The sequence below is a fragment of the Pocillopora damicornis genome, chromosome 9, assembly GCF_964200805.1.
Source record: "Pocillopora damicornis chromosome 9, jaPocDami1.2, whole genome shotgun sequence".
NCBI lineage: Eukaryota > Metazoa > Cnidaria > Anthozoa > Scleractinia > Pocilloporidae > Pocillopora > Pocillopora damicornis.
In genome coordinates, this window is record NC_142678.1 from 2242170 (window position 1) to 2258396 (window position 16227).

Genomic DNA, 16227 nt, shown 5'->3' on the forward strand with positions numbered 1-16227 from the left:
GGTGGCCAGTTTACGTTATCAACTCAGTTGATAATACTTGATTTGCTGTTATACTCTCCCACCAATGTAGCACCACAGTTTCTTCAGAAACTTACCCTCTTTATTCATTGTGCAGTGTTAGAGATGTTGAGAAAGATATAAGTGGATTGCTTGAGAGAGGAGCAGATCAGAAAGCAGAGAAAATAACTCTGGCACATAATTTTTTAACACTACACTTAATATTGGAACAGATGAAGCCAAATTCAAAGAAGAGCAGCAATGGATATCAACAAGTTGGCGTGGAGTGTTATGGAGGAGGAATCTGGGCCACTTGGTTTGACAGGGATTTGAAATTGGCCGGCAGAATTATGATTAAGGTACCATAATGTAGCATTTACTTCCAACATTAAATTCTGTCTTGAGACATCACTGAAAAGAAAAAATATAAAAAAACAAAGAACTTTTTTGTGTATTGCTGGCATGTATACAAGTTTCAATAAACTTGGTGATGATAAAGATGATAACTAACTGCATATCGTTGTGTATGCTGTTGTATAATTTAACCAGATAATTTGGTAAATTTTCTAGTGGTAAAAAGCTACTGTTATATTTTTATTTAATATACATGAACACTTCAACTCCCACAGGGGTGGCCAACAATCAATTTCTCCTTTCAAAACCAACATATTTTGTAGAAGAAAAAGTCACGAGGAGTAAGAAACTGTCTTTTTCACAACATGTTTCAAGCTCTTGATCTTTGAGAAATTTACAGCAGACAGTAAAAAGAATTGATAATTGACCAGGGGAGTGAAAAGGTTAACCATTAATTTTGACCAATTGACAAAAGGACTCTGTGCCATCTAATTCTGTCTGTGTTCATTCTTACTGGCGATTAGCAAACTTGGCTCATGCTTTTCAGCAATAGAATTGTTTTTTTATAGGTGTATTGAACACAAACTGAATTGGACTCTGCCTAATCATATTAACAATATTATTTCCTATTTCTTCCTTGTTTGAATTGATCATGCAACAGAAAGGTGATAAATTGCAGCACCATTTAGTTCACATTGACAGACCAATCATGCGTATTCCACATCTGGCAATTCATCTGCAGCGTGACATCAATGACAAGTTCTCACCAAATAAAGAAACTCACATGTAAGTAACTTAATTCAGGGCCACAGAAAGCCCAAGTTCAGTGCAGGAGTATCTGAATAATGTTGTTGTAACATAGACAATGCTAAATGAACACAGATTCTAGTGGCAGAAAAAAGTGATAGTTTTAAGATTAGCCAAAGACTGTGATATGAGAAACAGTCCATCAAACAGATCTGCTGATCAATTGTTTTCTTGGTTTATTAAAAAGGAAAAGCTTTATATTGTAGAATTATTGTAAATACTTTTACTTGATGAGCTGATGTGGTCATAAACACAGAGTCATGGGGTCCATGATCAGTAGATTAATTAATATCTGAACAAACTTAAGCAAGTTGTCTTTCTCTTATTCCAGAGCACCTATTTTATCAACTTGTGTATATGAAAGGCTGGTGAATAATTCAGCCATTGAAGATGACATCAGTGACACAGAACCCAAGGAAAAAAAATGTAGGGTGAGTAATTATCCATTTATGATGTACAGTTAATGGTTTCAACCTGGGAATTGCAATACACTCACTCATGATGTCTTCTGTTCAGGTTACCAATATGTAATTCATTGTTACCAACAACAATTCTTTCCTGGATCAACAATCGCACTACATGATTGATTGTATTGCACCTTGTAAGATATAAATTCCTTCATTACATATTTGTTTCTTTGTTTACTTAATTATGGCACTGAATTTACTAATTTATTTCTATAGAGCAATTCTCATCAGTCAACTCTAATCAAACTCTTAACAAAGGAGTTGAAATGTGAACAAGAACAAATCATGGACTTTGACTTGCACCTGGCTGACAGCCAGCCTGCTGTGAGTATCAATTTCTGATCATGTCATCATTTATGTGCAATAAGTTTAAAAGATCACATGCTAAAAGCCTCTTTACAGCTAACAGTGTATGACTAGCATCTAATTTCTCCTTACAATATGACCCCTGAATCACACAATGAGGTCACAAGTTGGAAATGATCACCAACTAAAGAAAATCCTGATTGTCAAACAAATTCTCTTTGTCAGCACCTTACAAAATGTATGGAGAACAGTATGGAGAATTTAAGGGTGCAGAGGGTTGGAATTATATTTATACTTTACCTCCAGGGAGTCCCTCTCTTGTAAATTCTGTTTTACATATACAAGTCAACCTGTTTAGTGTCATGTATCATCTGTTTTAAAATGCTAAGTAAACAGAAACATTCACTTGGTAATGACAATGTCAGAAGTCATTTCCTTGATTTTAAAACCTTATTTTCTCAACCAATTTTCAAAGATAATTGAATTAAGGGGGTAAGTTTCTAAAGAAACTGTGGTGCTGCATCAGTGGGAGAGTATAACAGGGTATTTAGTATTATCAAAATGTTAATTGGCCAGCATAAAAAGTTTCAAAGCTGATGTTAGCTCTGACCAAGGGCTAACACTCGAAATGTTAGCTTTGAAACTCTTCACATTCAAGTTGGCCAATTTACGTTATCAACTTAATTGATAATATACTAAACTACTTAATTTTCAAAGAGATTAATATCAGTATAATGAAACATTAGTAGCTCAGATCTTGGGTGTCAGAGGATTTGGCTTTTCATTCACGGGGAAAACATTGTACTAAATGACTCACTTTCCAAAGAATAGCAAATTACTGGCTGTTATTTCCCTTTCATGGGTAAAGCCAGGGGGTCCTCTGGTTTGCCCATTACACCCCTTTAGTTGGAATGAGCCAACAACATATGAACATTAAAATTCAGATTTGAAAATGGGCTAATGCAAAGAATTCGCATGACATAAATGCTTACCACTGCCAGTTACTCCATTTGCCAATCCTCACTGTATGTCAATACAAGATGGTATGAGCCCCTTCACTTAAGGAATTTTTAACATTAAATATTAATCCCCTTATTCCTTGTGGTAAATTGTACAAGCCACACCCCTGATTTTGCATTTCAACCATACTTTATTTAGGCTCTCTTTAATTAATCTATTTTATTTTTTTCTCTCTTAGACTTTCGGTGGTGCACTGGAAGAGTTTATTTTTTCACCAAGATTGGACAACCAAGTCAGCTGTTTTTGTGCTTTACAGGTAGAGTGAGTCTTTGATGTAGAGCTACATGGAGAGAATATTCCTTTCAGAAAACCAAAACCATTTGTCAATTCTGAAATGATGATCCATGTTCTTGTATGTGTATGTTCAGGTGCTTCAACCTGGCTTTGTTAATTTCAAACACCAGTTCTTTGGTAGATATATACCACCACCTTTTTCCAAGTGTTCCCTTAAAAATCTTGGTATGCTTTTGTACATTCGTTAGTCAAAGTTGTGCATACCAGTAAGTTACAATCCATTAAAGAATTGGTGTTTAACATAGCAAAGATCATTCTGAGCCATCCTAATTTCAAGCTTGAGTTGTTTTCATTGACAATGTTGTACTCCTTAACTTTTAGGGCCTTATTCAATCTCTGGAAGGTCCATCTTTGGCATCAGATCCCAACATCCGAATAATAACTTTGTATGACAATGAAGAGGTACATAATAAGTCAAGTACATGTTTATGACATCAAAGAAAACTGATCCAATGCCAGTTAATCAATCTAGTTTTTAGTAACTTCCATCACTGCATATTCAGTGTACTGTAAACTAATTTACTAAAACATCCTGATGACAGGTTGGTTCTGGGAGTGCCCAAGGAGCAGAGTCAATGCTCACAGAGCACATTCTGCGTCGTTTGTCAGCAGGTCAGTTGTTCTCAATTTTATTTCATTGATTTTATATGATATATGAACCTTGTAGTGGCCTAGCATACTGTAGATTCTCAGTGGCTCAGTGATAGAGCATTGCAGCTTTTAATGCTATGATTTTCTGGCTTGAAACCTAGGTGGGAGAGCTACAAGTTTTGAAGAAGCAATTCCTAAGTCATTTCTTCTCAGTGCTGACCAAGCCCATGCAGTGCATCCAAACTATTCGTATGTATCCTTAACTTGGAAGCCTTCAAACCCTCAACATCAATATGCATATTCTCCATTCTATTCTCTAAACATTCCTTAAGGGGCTGGGAAGGAGAATTTGTTCAGCAATCAAGAGTTTCTTTAATTGGTGATCATTTCCTAATTATTCTTGTGACCCTAAAGTTTGATTTAGGGGTTATATCATTGGGAGAAATGAGATGCTGATCAGTCATGGGCATCAAAGTGGTTAAAAGCCTCTTGCAATGTGTTATGTTTGACTTGCACATGAGTTTTCAGATAGCGTGGTTAGTTGGCAAATATAGGTTAATATGGATGATAGCCCTGTAAGCTGTTTTATTAAAATTTGCTTTTGGATGTTTTGGAATAAAAAAACTTATCTCATCAGCCGTTACTTCAGTAGTTGAGTGAAAACTTCTAGCCTCAATCAGGTGATAGACCAGCATTTTGGGTCGGGTATGAACAACTGGTTTTTCTTCGTTTCTGTTGTAGAGAAAAACATGAAGAGAACCATAAACCTGCTCTCCACAAGGTAGGGCCTTGACAAACAGAACTCTTAATAATTAAAAATTTTAATAGATAGTAGTATAGAGATAGTAGTCACCTGCTCTCATTGGTTGATTGCTGTGTTTGGAGGAGAGTATTAATAGACACAGTTATGATGTCATACTCTCTATGCTTTCTGAGAAATATTTTGTGAAACCAATAGATAATTTTTTTTTCCCAGTTTTATTAGCCTTATTTAAACACTTTGTGGTTGGGGATGATTTGAGAAAATTGTGCAGACACTGGACTACATCTTGGACTTGCACAACTTTCTCAAATTCCCTCGACAACCCTTGAGTTTAGAAGTGAGAAACTTCTCTGCAGATTAGTCAGTCAGGAAGGTTTGGTTTCTGCAGGAATCAAAAGCTGTACTGTCTACTTAAGTAAAAGTATTCTTGCTCCCCTTTTTCCTTTAATCAATTCAATCTTCGACACGTTAATTAAGTGTTCAACATCCCTTCTTCCTTCACACTGACATGGCAATGTTAAACCACCAACTCAAGGGTGTGAACTGATGGATTTTGAACTTCACGTCATGGTATATCCTGTACAATTCATTTATTTTTGTTGTTGTTTTTTTTTTTCAGGGTCCAGTAATAAAAATTAATAGTAACCAACGATATGCAACAACAGCATTGTCCTCAAGCATTTTAAGGCTGATTGCAGAGAAGAGTGAGGTTCCACTGCAGGTAAAAGTTCTGGGATGTGTTACATAAAAAGTGGTCACAATTGGTTACCTTTGCTTGAACTTCTACAAGTATCGAGTAATAGTTTTAATTCCTTTGTATTTTTTTATCACAGGAAGTTTGTGTGCGTAATGATTCTCCATGTGGAACCACTATAGGCCCCATCCTGTCTGCTAAGCTTGGTTTATTAACCTTAGGTAATTGAATTTAGTTGTGTGCAAATACCAGCGATGTACAAATATATGTTATCCATTCAACACAAGAGTAAAAAGTTGGTTACCTGCATTCTATGGTCAGATGTAAGACATCTCACTGCCTACTGTTTAGCCTGTGAGCAGGCTCTTGTGTTTGGGCTACACCATCGGCAGCCACTAATTGGAAAAGTTGTTGAAACTGCTGCTAAACTCTTATTTTTCTGATAGGTATTTACATTGGTGTAAGCCTGACTGTGCTTTTCAATCATTTCAAGAGTCATCTGTTCCCAAACTCCTTTTTGTTTACTGCCATACAGCTCTACTATTATAGTATCTAAGAATTTCGGATGTTATGAGTTGTATCAGGTATCTAAACATCACTGTCAGAAGTGATATGGACAATTTCCTAATAGTCATGCATTCTCAAAGAAGCATGAAAATTTGGTGAATAATCAGAACTTTTGAGACCTAGGAAAAGTATGAAAAGTGAAATAAGAAGTCCTTAAAAAAATTGGGATGAAGCCAGAAACTCTAACCGAGGAAAGCAAGTGCGTTATTACTGATTGAGATTAAGCTAAATATCTGGAAGTGAATGGTAAATGGTAAATTGCAAACTTTATTTATGATCTGTTTTTAGACCTTGGCGGTCCCCAGCTAGCTATGCACTCCATCCGAGAAATGTGCTGCTCCTCCATTGTACATCAAGAGACACTGCTATTCAAGGTGACAATTGCATAGTAAGGCATTCATAAGCTGGCGTTACATGATATGTCACGCAACGCTATCTTACATTAGGGCGAGGTTGCACGTGATGGTTTCTGTCATGTCGCCCAAAAAACATCTCGCCTGAAGTGGCGAAGTCGCCCGGAACCTGAGTCACGTCGCCTGAAATAAATAGTCATGTTGCCCGATTTTTTATCACTTGTAAAAACATCAAAATGGCATATTTGTTAGAAACCGCTGAAGGTACCGATCGATTGAAACACTCTTCTGGTGTATTTAGTTTCGTTACCAATCCTTCAATAGTGAAATGTCACTGTAAATAACAACGTTTATTTAATTCAACCTATAATCTGGAAGAGTATCACGACAGCGTTGAACTGTTATTGTAGTCACATTAAAATGTCTTTGTGTTCAATTTGTTTCATCGACTAAACGAATCGATACAAATCGTGTGGGGAAGCAAAGCATATAAGCGATGCAAACGAATGAATCACGTTGTCCTAAACAAAGAAAATCATTGCAGGCCTGAACTAAAATTCAGCAGACGTAAACTAAACCTGAACTGACGGAAAATAATTCACTAAGCCCAAAAAATATAAAATGCAAAATAAAACCTAACATGAAATTATAAAGCACACAGCATCGCCAATCTACCCGTTTTCTTATGGTAGCCAAGTGGTGTGTTCTTTGGATTAATAAAATGCTCCTAAGGAGCGCAATCGTCGCACTGTACGACCTGTTGGCGTGGTCTGAATACATTACCTTCGTTACTTATTTTGTTATTGTGAAGAAGGTCACAAATAGACATAATAGCAATTGATTTGTATGTTACGAGCTTGCCCTTTTACTCACTTGTCAGAGGCGAAAATCGACATTTGTTTACCGGGGTTTTGACCATATCTGAGTGAATGGGCGGGTGCGAATCTACCAGGGGGTTGACTAGTGAGCAAATTGATTCTCCTCAGCAATTAATTGTGAGTCTTGGTTTTTTTTCTTTTGCAGAGTTTCTTTGAGACACTTCCAACAGTACTGGATTCCGTAGTAGGAGCTGACTAAAGTCAAGCCAATGGCATTCCTGAGCTTCTTTTGCTTGAATCCTCTCTCTGCTTCAATGATTTTTTGCTTGAAAAGCAATGTATGTTCAACTCAGCAAAGCATACAAGACACTTTGTCAAAAGAAAAGGGACATAATCCGAACATAATCAATGAGAAAATCTTGTAACAAGAGGAGGGGTTGAAGACGGAAGCACTGGATTCCGTAGTAGGAGCTGACTAAAGTCAAGCCAATGACATTCCTGAGCTTCTTTTGCTTGAATCCTTTCTCTCCTTCAACGATTTTTGCTGAGAACCATTATAGGTTCAACTCAGCAAAACAAACAAGAGACTTAGTCATAAGAAAAGGGACAAAATCCGAGCACAATCAACGAAAAAATCTTGTAACAAGAGGAGGGGTTGAAGACGGAAGCACGTAAACAAGAGATACTTTACAAACAGAGTACTTTGAGAACTTTCTCATTTATTGAATTGTCTATTATAATCAAGCAGGACGTGTACAGGCATAGAAGGGTGGTTCTTGGAGCTGTGTCCCTTGTTTTGCATTTACAACTTCTAAAATACGAATGACGAAAAGCACGTGACAAGCACGCAGAAATTAGCACGCTAAGCACAATAAATTTTTGCATTACTCTTCTCATTCAATCCAGCTGCTGAATTTCTACCGACAAAGTTTCTTGAAACTGTGAGTATATATTGATAATATTTATCGTGTTCGTTTTGTGTTAAGTTGCTGATGCGAAGGGTGTCTACACACCAAAGACCAAAGACCTAAAACCAAATACCTCCGGAAGACCCGGATGTAATATTATAATATTTTCTTTATAATATTTCCTTTATTTCAGCACACGAAATCAGTTGAAGTAACATCCTCTGGTCAAAAAAACAATTCAAGGTCGAGATTTCTGTTGAACATTTGAGAACCAGTAATTCCAACCAAAGTTGACCCTAACCGGTTGAATTATTTCTCTATTCACCGATTTCTTTGACGCGCACGGCGAATGAAATCAAACTTAAGGTTTCTTTAATATCTTGAGAGGTTGCTTTGTGGGAAAATTCATGCCAAATCTAACATATCTTAGAGAATAGAGCCGATAGTAATCTTTTAGACAGTTAAATTTGTCACGAAAGCCTGAGGATACAGCCAAGTCGTATGTAGACAAGTGAGTACAGCGACGAATAAAAATAAAAACGAAAACGAATGCCGGAAGTGAGTCTTCCGTGACTCTTAGAAGCTTTCGGAGAAATCTCACGAAATGCAACCGAGAACATCACTGGATTTACTTAAGTTCTTTCAATAGCTCCTCATCTTTTTAAAACACGCAATATTCATCTTAAAACTAGTTTTAAGCGTTTATTCTAAGCATCGCCGAACAAAAACTGAAAAAAGAATTCGATTTTAGGCGAAAACTCAACGGTACTGGCTGGAGTCCCACTAGCTTTTCAAGCGCTGTTACGACGCGCTTCCATTTCAACTTCGTAGTTGGCAACCCATCAAATGTAATTTCGTGTTTCAAGCGGCGTCTAAAAAGATAAACATTTGAAGGTGACCTTTCAGAAGAAACACAATCTCCTGCGAAATGTCTCGTCTCGAAGCGGACTTCCCGTGTGGTAAATCGTCATTGGTCTGTATCAAGTGATCGTACTTTTAAAGTTGTAATCAGCGTTGTAAATATCCTCTGATGAAGCTGCGTAACCTTAGCAACAGACACTGACACACTGACACACGCAACAGTATAGCAAACTTAGTCTTCTCCACAGGAAGCCTAAGTAATGAGGAACATTTGGTACGATAATTAAGATAAACTCATCAAAGAAGAGTGCCGCGCGAAAAACGGCTCTCTGTAAAAGAGAATTTAACTTCCAAGCGATTTTATGGTTATCAATTGGAAAATAGCCTCAGCGCCCGCGTTATGTGGACATTTATAGTCAAACCGGATTTTCTTTTGATGGTAATCTGAGGTGCTTTCGATTGAGAAATCTTAGTGAAATTAGCTTTTGAAATGAGGATTTTAGGATTTTTCAATAGAACATGAAATCTAAAAACGGATTTCGATACGATGACGAGAAATCCTTCCTCAAGGTGGATTTCGGTAAACTAGCAAACGTTGGTAATTTGTTGATGCCAGTTTGAGTAGAGCCAGCCGCAACCGGCACGAACAAGTTGCAACGTGCGCGAGCAAGTTACCTAGTTAATCTCCTGCCTCGTGGCTTCCAGTTATTGTGATTTCCATAACTTAATTGACACCGTGGCGCTTATTTAAAATTCCGGGCAAAAAGGAAGACGCTTATTGGGAGGATGGCGCTTAGTAGGTAAGCGCAGCAATAGGACAAACATTAAAAGAAACAGGCAACACACATAAAGGAACTGTACAAGCATAAGGAGAGAGACGAAACTGGAAGTGATTCAACGGAAAAGATACTATTTACCCCCACTGATTCCGCTGTAGTTGAAACTTAAAAAGTTAAAGATCAAGTGGCAGTGGAAACAGGTTTTCCTAGTATCCCGACGAAAATTTAAGAGAATGAGGGAGGAGGGGGTGCCTATTCGAGAAGGGCGCTTGTTTGAGCGTGAGCGCCTATTCGAGGAAATACGGTTCACTGCTGAGTTTTATCATGGTAAGGAAACGACAGTGACTTGCAGGAAATATTGTGTTACATGCCTTACAATGAAAAAAAGCCTGTTTAAAATTTGATCAAATGTGACTGACCTAGAAGCTTCGCTTGCACGGTGATCGTTTCTTACTTTTTAAGTGAAATTTCTTTTTCAACTTTTGGCATGCTTTATGAGCAAAAAGGAAATGGCTTCAGTTGTTTAGTTGTCAAGGTGATCCAATTTTTCTGATGATATTAACTTAGGCCGGCAATTTCTCTGAGTTCAGAAAGCAATCAATTTTATTTGTCCTCGACAAGTCAACATTGGACGCTGTACTAATTGCCTCAGCCTCTTGTTGAACTCACTTTTAACGTTTTGTTTATCGCAGAGGGGATACTAAAAACGCCAGCGTTTACATTAAGTTATCAAACCTCGTTCCCAGGGTCCTCTCTCTTCCTCTCTCGAGAAGGTTCCTCACGTGTCTCCCAATGGAAATTTCAAAAACGAAAAATGAACATTGGGGCTCATGCATAAAATTTTTTGTCAAAACAGACTTGAGGGTATGGCGAAATTTGCTTTAATGAATAAATAAAACAATATTTTTGCGCTCAATCGACTTGGTCGATTCGTTGAGGCATTCAATCAATATACAATTGCAATAGCCTGTAAATTTGACGTAATAAATACAATATCTGCAGCGGATATTGCATTTATCAAGTCGAGTTTAAAGTCTGCCCAGTTATCAATTCCCTCTTCCGTGTAGTGTTCTCTTACATTTATCTCTTAAATTATCAGTTCATCAGTTCATCTCTTATAAATTATCGACCTTGATTATTCTGGATATCACAAAAACCTCATCCAATAGTTGTTTATAATAAACTGGCCCCGGTTATTCGAAAATTGGACGACACTGTCCACTGGATAAATCTCTATCCGGTGGATAACGCAGTATGTTTTACAATCACTTATCCACTGGATAGCGATTTATCCGTTAGATAGCTTTATCCGCCCCTTGAGGAACTGGGCCCTAGTCTTTGGGGGTACGTCACGCAACATTGGAAGGTGATGGCAAAAGATTAAAGTTCTCACCACTTAATTGAATAACTAAGACATACCATGCGGTAGCCAACTAGAAAAGCTCTTGAAAGAAAAATTTTCCCTGTTATTACCACTGGAAATGTTTAACGAACATCACGGAGAATATGCATACTGATGTAAGAAAGTAAACTGGTTAAATAACATATCATGTCTCAGCCAACACCCTGATTATCTCTCTCAGTCTAATCATCTCTCTTTTGTCAAAACCACTGTCATTGTTAGCAAAATCAGAGCGCGAACTGTTATTCCAGCTGCTCTTTCGTCCAAGTCAAAGCCCGTAAGCCAAAACCATGTGAGAATCTGTGAGGCTCAACAACCCCATTAACATAAGAACTCCTACGCTCGCGACAGTACACGGTGAAAAAAAAACTCTGTTCATCACATTAACATGGGTTCTGTGACTTTTTTGTGGACGCTCACTCCAGTAGATGGAGAACTCTATCAATTATAAATTAGTAAGCTAAATATAGTTAATTAGGAAAAATCAAATCATTAGGATGGTGGAAAATTGTTCAAAATCGAATTGACCGTGACTATAGCCCTTCTTTGTGGAATTTCTCACGTTTTCCCACATCAATTCTTTGGCCTCTTATCTGAAGCCACCCTTGCCAACAAGTAACATTGTACCACCCTCCCAATAATCTAGCTTCAATTAGCATGACATGACAGCTGTCAATCTATTTGATTTGCCGTCTGAGTGAAATGCATCAAAAGCTGAGAGAGCCAAGTCCAAACTTACCCTTAGAAAATAAAAGTGACAATTTCTTTCTTCCTTCGAAGGTGAAGATGGAATATAATAAAGAGCAGCTTAACTACTTCAGGATCTGTTACATTGTGACTAAGATACTGACCACGGGTCTCCGAATAATCTTCAAGCAAGAATGGGACAGTCGCTATGGTACAACACGGTCAGGGGAGTGGAAAGATGAGCCAAAAAATGGAATGGACTTTCGAAACAAGGAGTCTCCTCGGAACCAAAGGAAACATGCCCGTCTCCATACAACCATGACAGGTGGAAACAGAGCAGAGTGGGATTGTACAATGCTTTTCTACGCCATACTTTATTCTGATTGTATTCACGGCCTTAATCCAGTTGTCAGATCAAATGTCGATACCCTTAGAAAATTTCGAAATGAAGACTTTGCGCACATATCAGATGGAAATCTCCCAGACGTGCAGTTTCGAAAAGTCATCGGAAAAGTTCACGCTGCCTTCGAAGCACTCGGCCTCTCCACTTTGGAGGTTCAAGAAATTGAGAATCAGAAAAGTTTTCCCACAAAAGAGTTGACACTTGTTTTGAAGAAGGTGGAAGATCTAAGACAAGAACTTCAGGAAAAAGGGATGGAATTGAAAGAAAAGGAAGAACAACGACAGGCCCTTGAAGATCAGTTAAACAGTAATATCTCTCCCTTCTGTGTCCTCCCTGCTAAACCCTCACATGACGTCACGGGTCGTGACCGTGAAGTAACTGAGATAATGCAACAGCTCAAAGAACTAGGAAAACAAAACAAGTTAGGCTACCTGTACATCTCAGGAAATCCTGGAAGTGGAAAATCTCAGCTGGCTGGTCTAGTGGCAGAGAAATACTATGAAGAAGCTAAAACTTTCTCAGAAAATACCTCGTTTGTAATGACGATAAATGGTAAAAGCCCAGATACTGTGCTACAATCGTACGTCGATTTTTCTCGCCAATTAAGGTGTTCCGAGCACGCAGTCACTAAAACTCTTACCTCTGATGGCTTAACAACGGATGAGAAGATCGCCAATCTCAAGTCATTGATGGGCCCAAAAGTCAAGCTTTACGCGTCCTGGCTGGTAGTTGTCGACAATGTAACGAGTATATTACGAGTGCACGTCCATCTTCCCGACGCTGAAAATGAAGTATGGGCCAGGGGCCAATTGCTGATCACAACACAAGACACTGCAGCTATCCCTAACACGAGCCCTTTCATTCAAAACATCGTAGTGAGCAAGGGAATGAAGCCATCTGATGCCTGTTGCTTGTTGGAGAAGCTCTCTGGAATCAAGGACAGTAAGATGGAGATAAATGTTGCCGAAGCGTTAGACTACCAGCCTCTTGCCTTAGCAAGCGCTGCCACTTACATCAGAGAGGTTCGAAAGATGTCGAGTTTTGGTTGGAATGACTACCTAACGGAATTGAAGAATGGCCGACGAATTACCACTGAGATCTTTCTCGCTGAAACCAACCCAAGCTATCCAAAGTCCATGACCACAGCAACAACACTGGCTGTAGAAAAAGCCATGGCAACCGACAAAGTTATTCATCATGCCTTTAATTTCCTCTCAGTTTGTGCACTACAGCCATTAGGTCTTAACGTCATCGTGGACTACATCATAGGCATGGCTAAGGACATTGAAGACAAAGAGATTCGTTTGAAGATACAAAGGTGCTCATTGCTTGTCTTTAAGAGAGAGGAAAGAGAAGTCTACATTCGTGTTCATCAGGTTGTGCACAGCGCCATTAAAACTGTGACTGAAGCTTATTCCAATGACAAGCACAACGAGGTCGTCAACGGTGTTTTTGGATCGTTCAAAAGTCTGGTAAAACATTTCCTTTCAAAGGATAACGACGATCTACATGCTCTTGTAAACGGCAGGCATGTCATTCCTCATTTGAGACCTCTAGCTGCAAAACTTGAAAGGAATTTCCCTCAACAGATCACCTCTCAGGTCGACAAAAGCGAGTTTTTAATCATGGATTATCCTCATGACTTTCGAGCATTCGGCAAGTTTTCCTATCGCCATTCTGAATTCGAAGCAGCAAGAATTTATCTCAGTCTGGCATTAAACTTGTTCAACGTGTTTCAGCCAGATGCTGTCTTAGCTATTGCAGCTACTCACAATAAATTAGGTAGTGCAAACAGTAAACTGGGCGAACTAGAGAAGGCGGTACATCATTATAATCGTGCACTAACCATCTACATGGAGAGATTTGGACCAGAGCATAATGGCGTCGCGAAGTCTTGCAATAACCTTGGTTCTGTCCACGATGAACTAGGAGACTTGGAGAAAGCGAAAGGTTACTTTCGCCGTGCATTAGACATTCGTCTGAAAAACTACGGAGTCCATCACCTGAAACTTACCACTACCTATAATCGCATGGGAAATGTATATAAAAAGCTGGGTGACCTGAAGCAAGCACAAAATTATCATAATTTTGCACTGTCCATCAGGTTGAAAGAGCTCGGGCCGGAGCATGTTGATGTCGCCATTTCTTGTAATAACCTGGGTCGGGTACACCATAACCAGGGTAACCTAAAGAAGGCAAGAGATTACTATAATCGTGCACAGGCCATATTTTTGAAAAAGCTTGGACCTGACCATGTTCATATGGTAACTACTTACAGCAACCTCGGTCAGGTGCACCGTGAGCTCGGTAACCTGGATCGTGCGGAAGATTATTATCATCGTGCATTGGTCATTCGTAAAAGAACTGAGCTCGGATCTGGGTATGTTGACGTCGCAAATTTTCGTAATAACCTGAACGCCCACACTGAAAGAGTCTAGAGGCCTGGATGGCCTGAAACTTGGAGAAGATTACGATGACTGTGCGCTGGCATTTCACCTAAAAGCATGAGGTCGAACCTGATCCAAAGATTTACCTCGCATGCAACTCCGAAGATTAACCCTGCATCAAAGCAGGGGAGTTGCGAAAGCGTGTTGGTTTTCTGTTGAACCACGTTCTGTCCTCAAAAGATTCACGTATACCGAGGATTTAGTTACCTCAGCGTGAAGTCAGTCAAAAATGAAAAATACCAGTTTGCTCACAGGCGTCCTATCCTCACGTCTCGAGAAAAAAGGGAAAGATTATTCTCGGACATGTTATTATTTATTTGCGGTAGCGTTTACGGTGGCGGCCCCAGTGCTATGGAACGGTTTTCCTTTGCTAATGAGGCAGGCAAAAAACGTTGATTCTTTTAAACGTTTAGTTAAGTTTCCCAAGGCATTTTGTTGAGATTTTTTAGGGTATATTTTTAAAGAACACATGTATATATTTATTTATATAGTTTTATTAAGTTATTATTATATTCATTGTTATATTGTAATACGCATTTGATTAATTACGTTTATAGAAAAGGCGCTCTATAAATAATAAATGCTGTTGTTGTTGTTGTAAGTTGCGCGGGAGGACCGTTGAGAATTTGAACCCACAATAAGGAATAATATGAGGAACTAAATGTGGTCGATTTACAACGCTAAATATCCGGAAATATGAACAATTTACAAATTTAGTTCATATAACCTACTTACTCCTTGTGTGTCCACACAGTTATTCCTGTCATGAGCACCTAAGCGATTATTGTAGAACAAAAGAATTTGATATTCTATTGTCAGAGAAACATGAAATTCGAAAACGGATTAACAAGAAACTTCAATATAATATTCGTTATCCAAAATTCACATTATGAGCCCTTTCTCGTATTTGATACCCACCACTTACAAAAATCCCGCCAAAACAGATTAATTAAGAGATAGTGGAAGCTAACTCATGTCAAATCTCAGTAGTGAAAATTTAAATCTATTAAGTGGAAGTCATTCAAAATATACATGTACATAAATATACAAAAGTTCTCGAAAAACTCACGAAACATTAAGGATTGGCATTAAAGACATTGAACTGCACTTGTATGGTTCAAATCCTTTAGCTCTTGAGTTAAAATAAGGTGTAAAGTAATTAATTTATTTCCCCTAGTTTTATCAATCTTCGAGTCATCTTTCTGAATTTCAATCTCGATAACTGGAGCTTACGTCGAATTGCGTCAAAGGATTTGAACACTTCTTTCCACCCGTTGCGTTGCTGCCTCATTTTAAGAGCTTGTGATGAATATCTGCTAGTCAGGCAAGCTACATGACCTCGTTTCGATTTGGGTTCAGAGCACCGCAAAAACCTAGGGCGATCGGGTGTCGCATCGGATGATCATTTTGACAAACAACTTGTTGAGGCGAAATACATGTCTCTGTGCTGAATTATTCAAGAATCTCATGAAACGGTGGGTATCATCCATTATTTGTCGTATCTGTTGTAAGCTTAATTTATACTGTTCTTCAGCCAAATTTTGATCGTGTAGACTCAAATGTGTCATGTAAGATCAATATGGGCGGCCGTCACCACCAAAAATACAAGGATGTCAAGTAGATCAGCAAATACAAAGCTGGTTTAAGGATCAGCTGCAAGATAGAATAGCTAAGAAAGGAATGGCATGGCCAAATTATAGACGGTTTAG

The 16227-nt window shown here is 38.5% G+C and overlaps 2 protein-coding genes across 2 annotated transcripts in view; both read left to right on the forward strand.

The window, feature by feature from the left end:
* Positions 1 to 7932, forward strand: part of LOC113665271 (aspartyl aminopeptidase) — a 12112-nt gene extending 4180 nt beyond the window's left edge. The window contains exons 5-17 of the mRNA XM_089181978.1: positions 231 to 356; positions 1013 to 1137; positions 1490 to 1589; positions 1842 to 1949; positions 3130 to 3207; positions 3567 to 3647; positions 3788 to 3857; positions 3998 to 4085; positions 4578 to 4617; positions 5219 to 5320; positions 5433 to 5514; positions 6149 to 6234; positions 7237 to 7932. Of these exons, the coding sequence (XP_089038104.1) occupies positions 231 to 356; positions 1013 to 1137; positions 1490 to 1589; positions 1842 to 1949; positions 3130 to 3207; positions 3567 to 3647; positions 3788 to 3857; positions 3998 to 4085; positions 4578 to 4617; positions 5219 to 5320; positions 5433 to 5514; positions 6149 to 6234; positions 7237 to 7290 (1140 nt within the window). The 3' untranslated portion in view covers positions 7291 to 7932. The remainder of the gene's footprint in view (positions 1 to 230; positions 357 to 1012; positions 1138 to 1489; positions 1590 to 1841; positions 1950 to 3129; positions 3208 to 3566; positions 3648 to 3787; positions 3858 to 3997; positions 4086 to 4577; positions 4618 to 5218; positions 5321 to 5432; positions 5515 to 6148; positions 6235 to 7236) is intronic.
* Positions 7933 to 8828: 896 nt separating this feature from the next.
* Positions 8829 to 16215, forward strand: LOC113676946 (uncharacterized). The gene is made up of 2 exons (XM_089181977.1): positions 8829 to 9906; positions 11762 to 16215. Exons 1-2 carry the CDS (start codon positions 9904 to 9906, stop codon positions 14507 to 14509), a joined length of 2751 nt encoding a protein of 916 aa, XP_089038103.1. The 5' UTR covers positions 8829 to 9903; the 3' UTR covers positions 14510 to 16215.
* Positions 16216 to 16227: the final 12 nt, after the last annotated feature.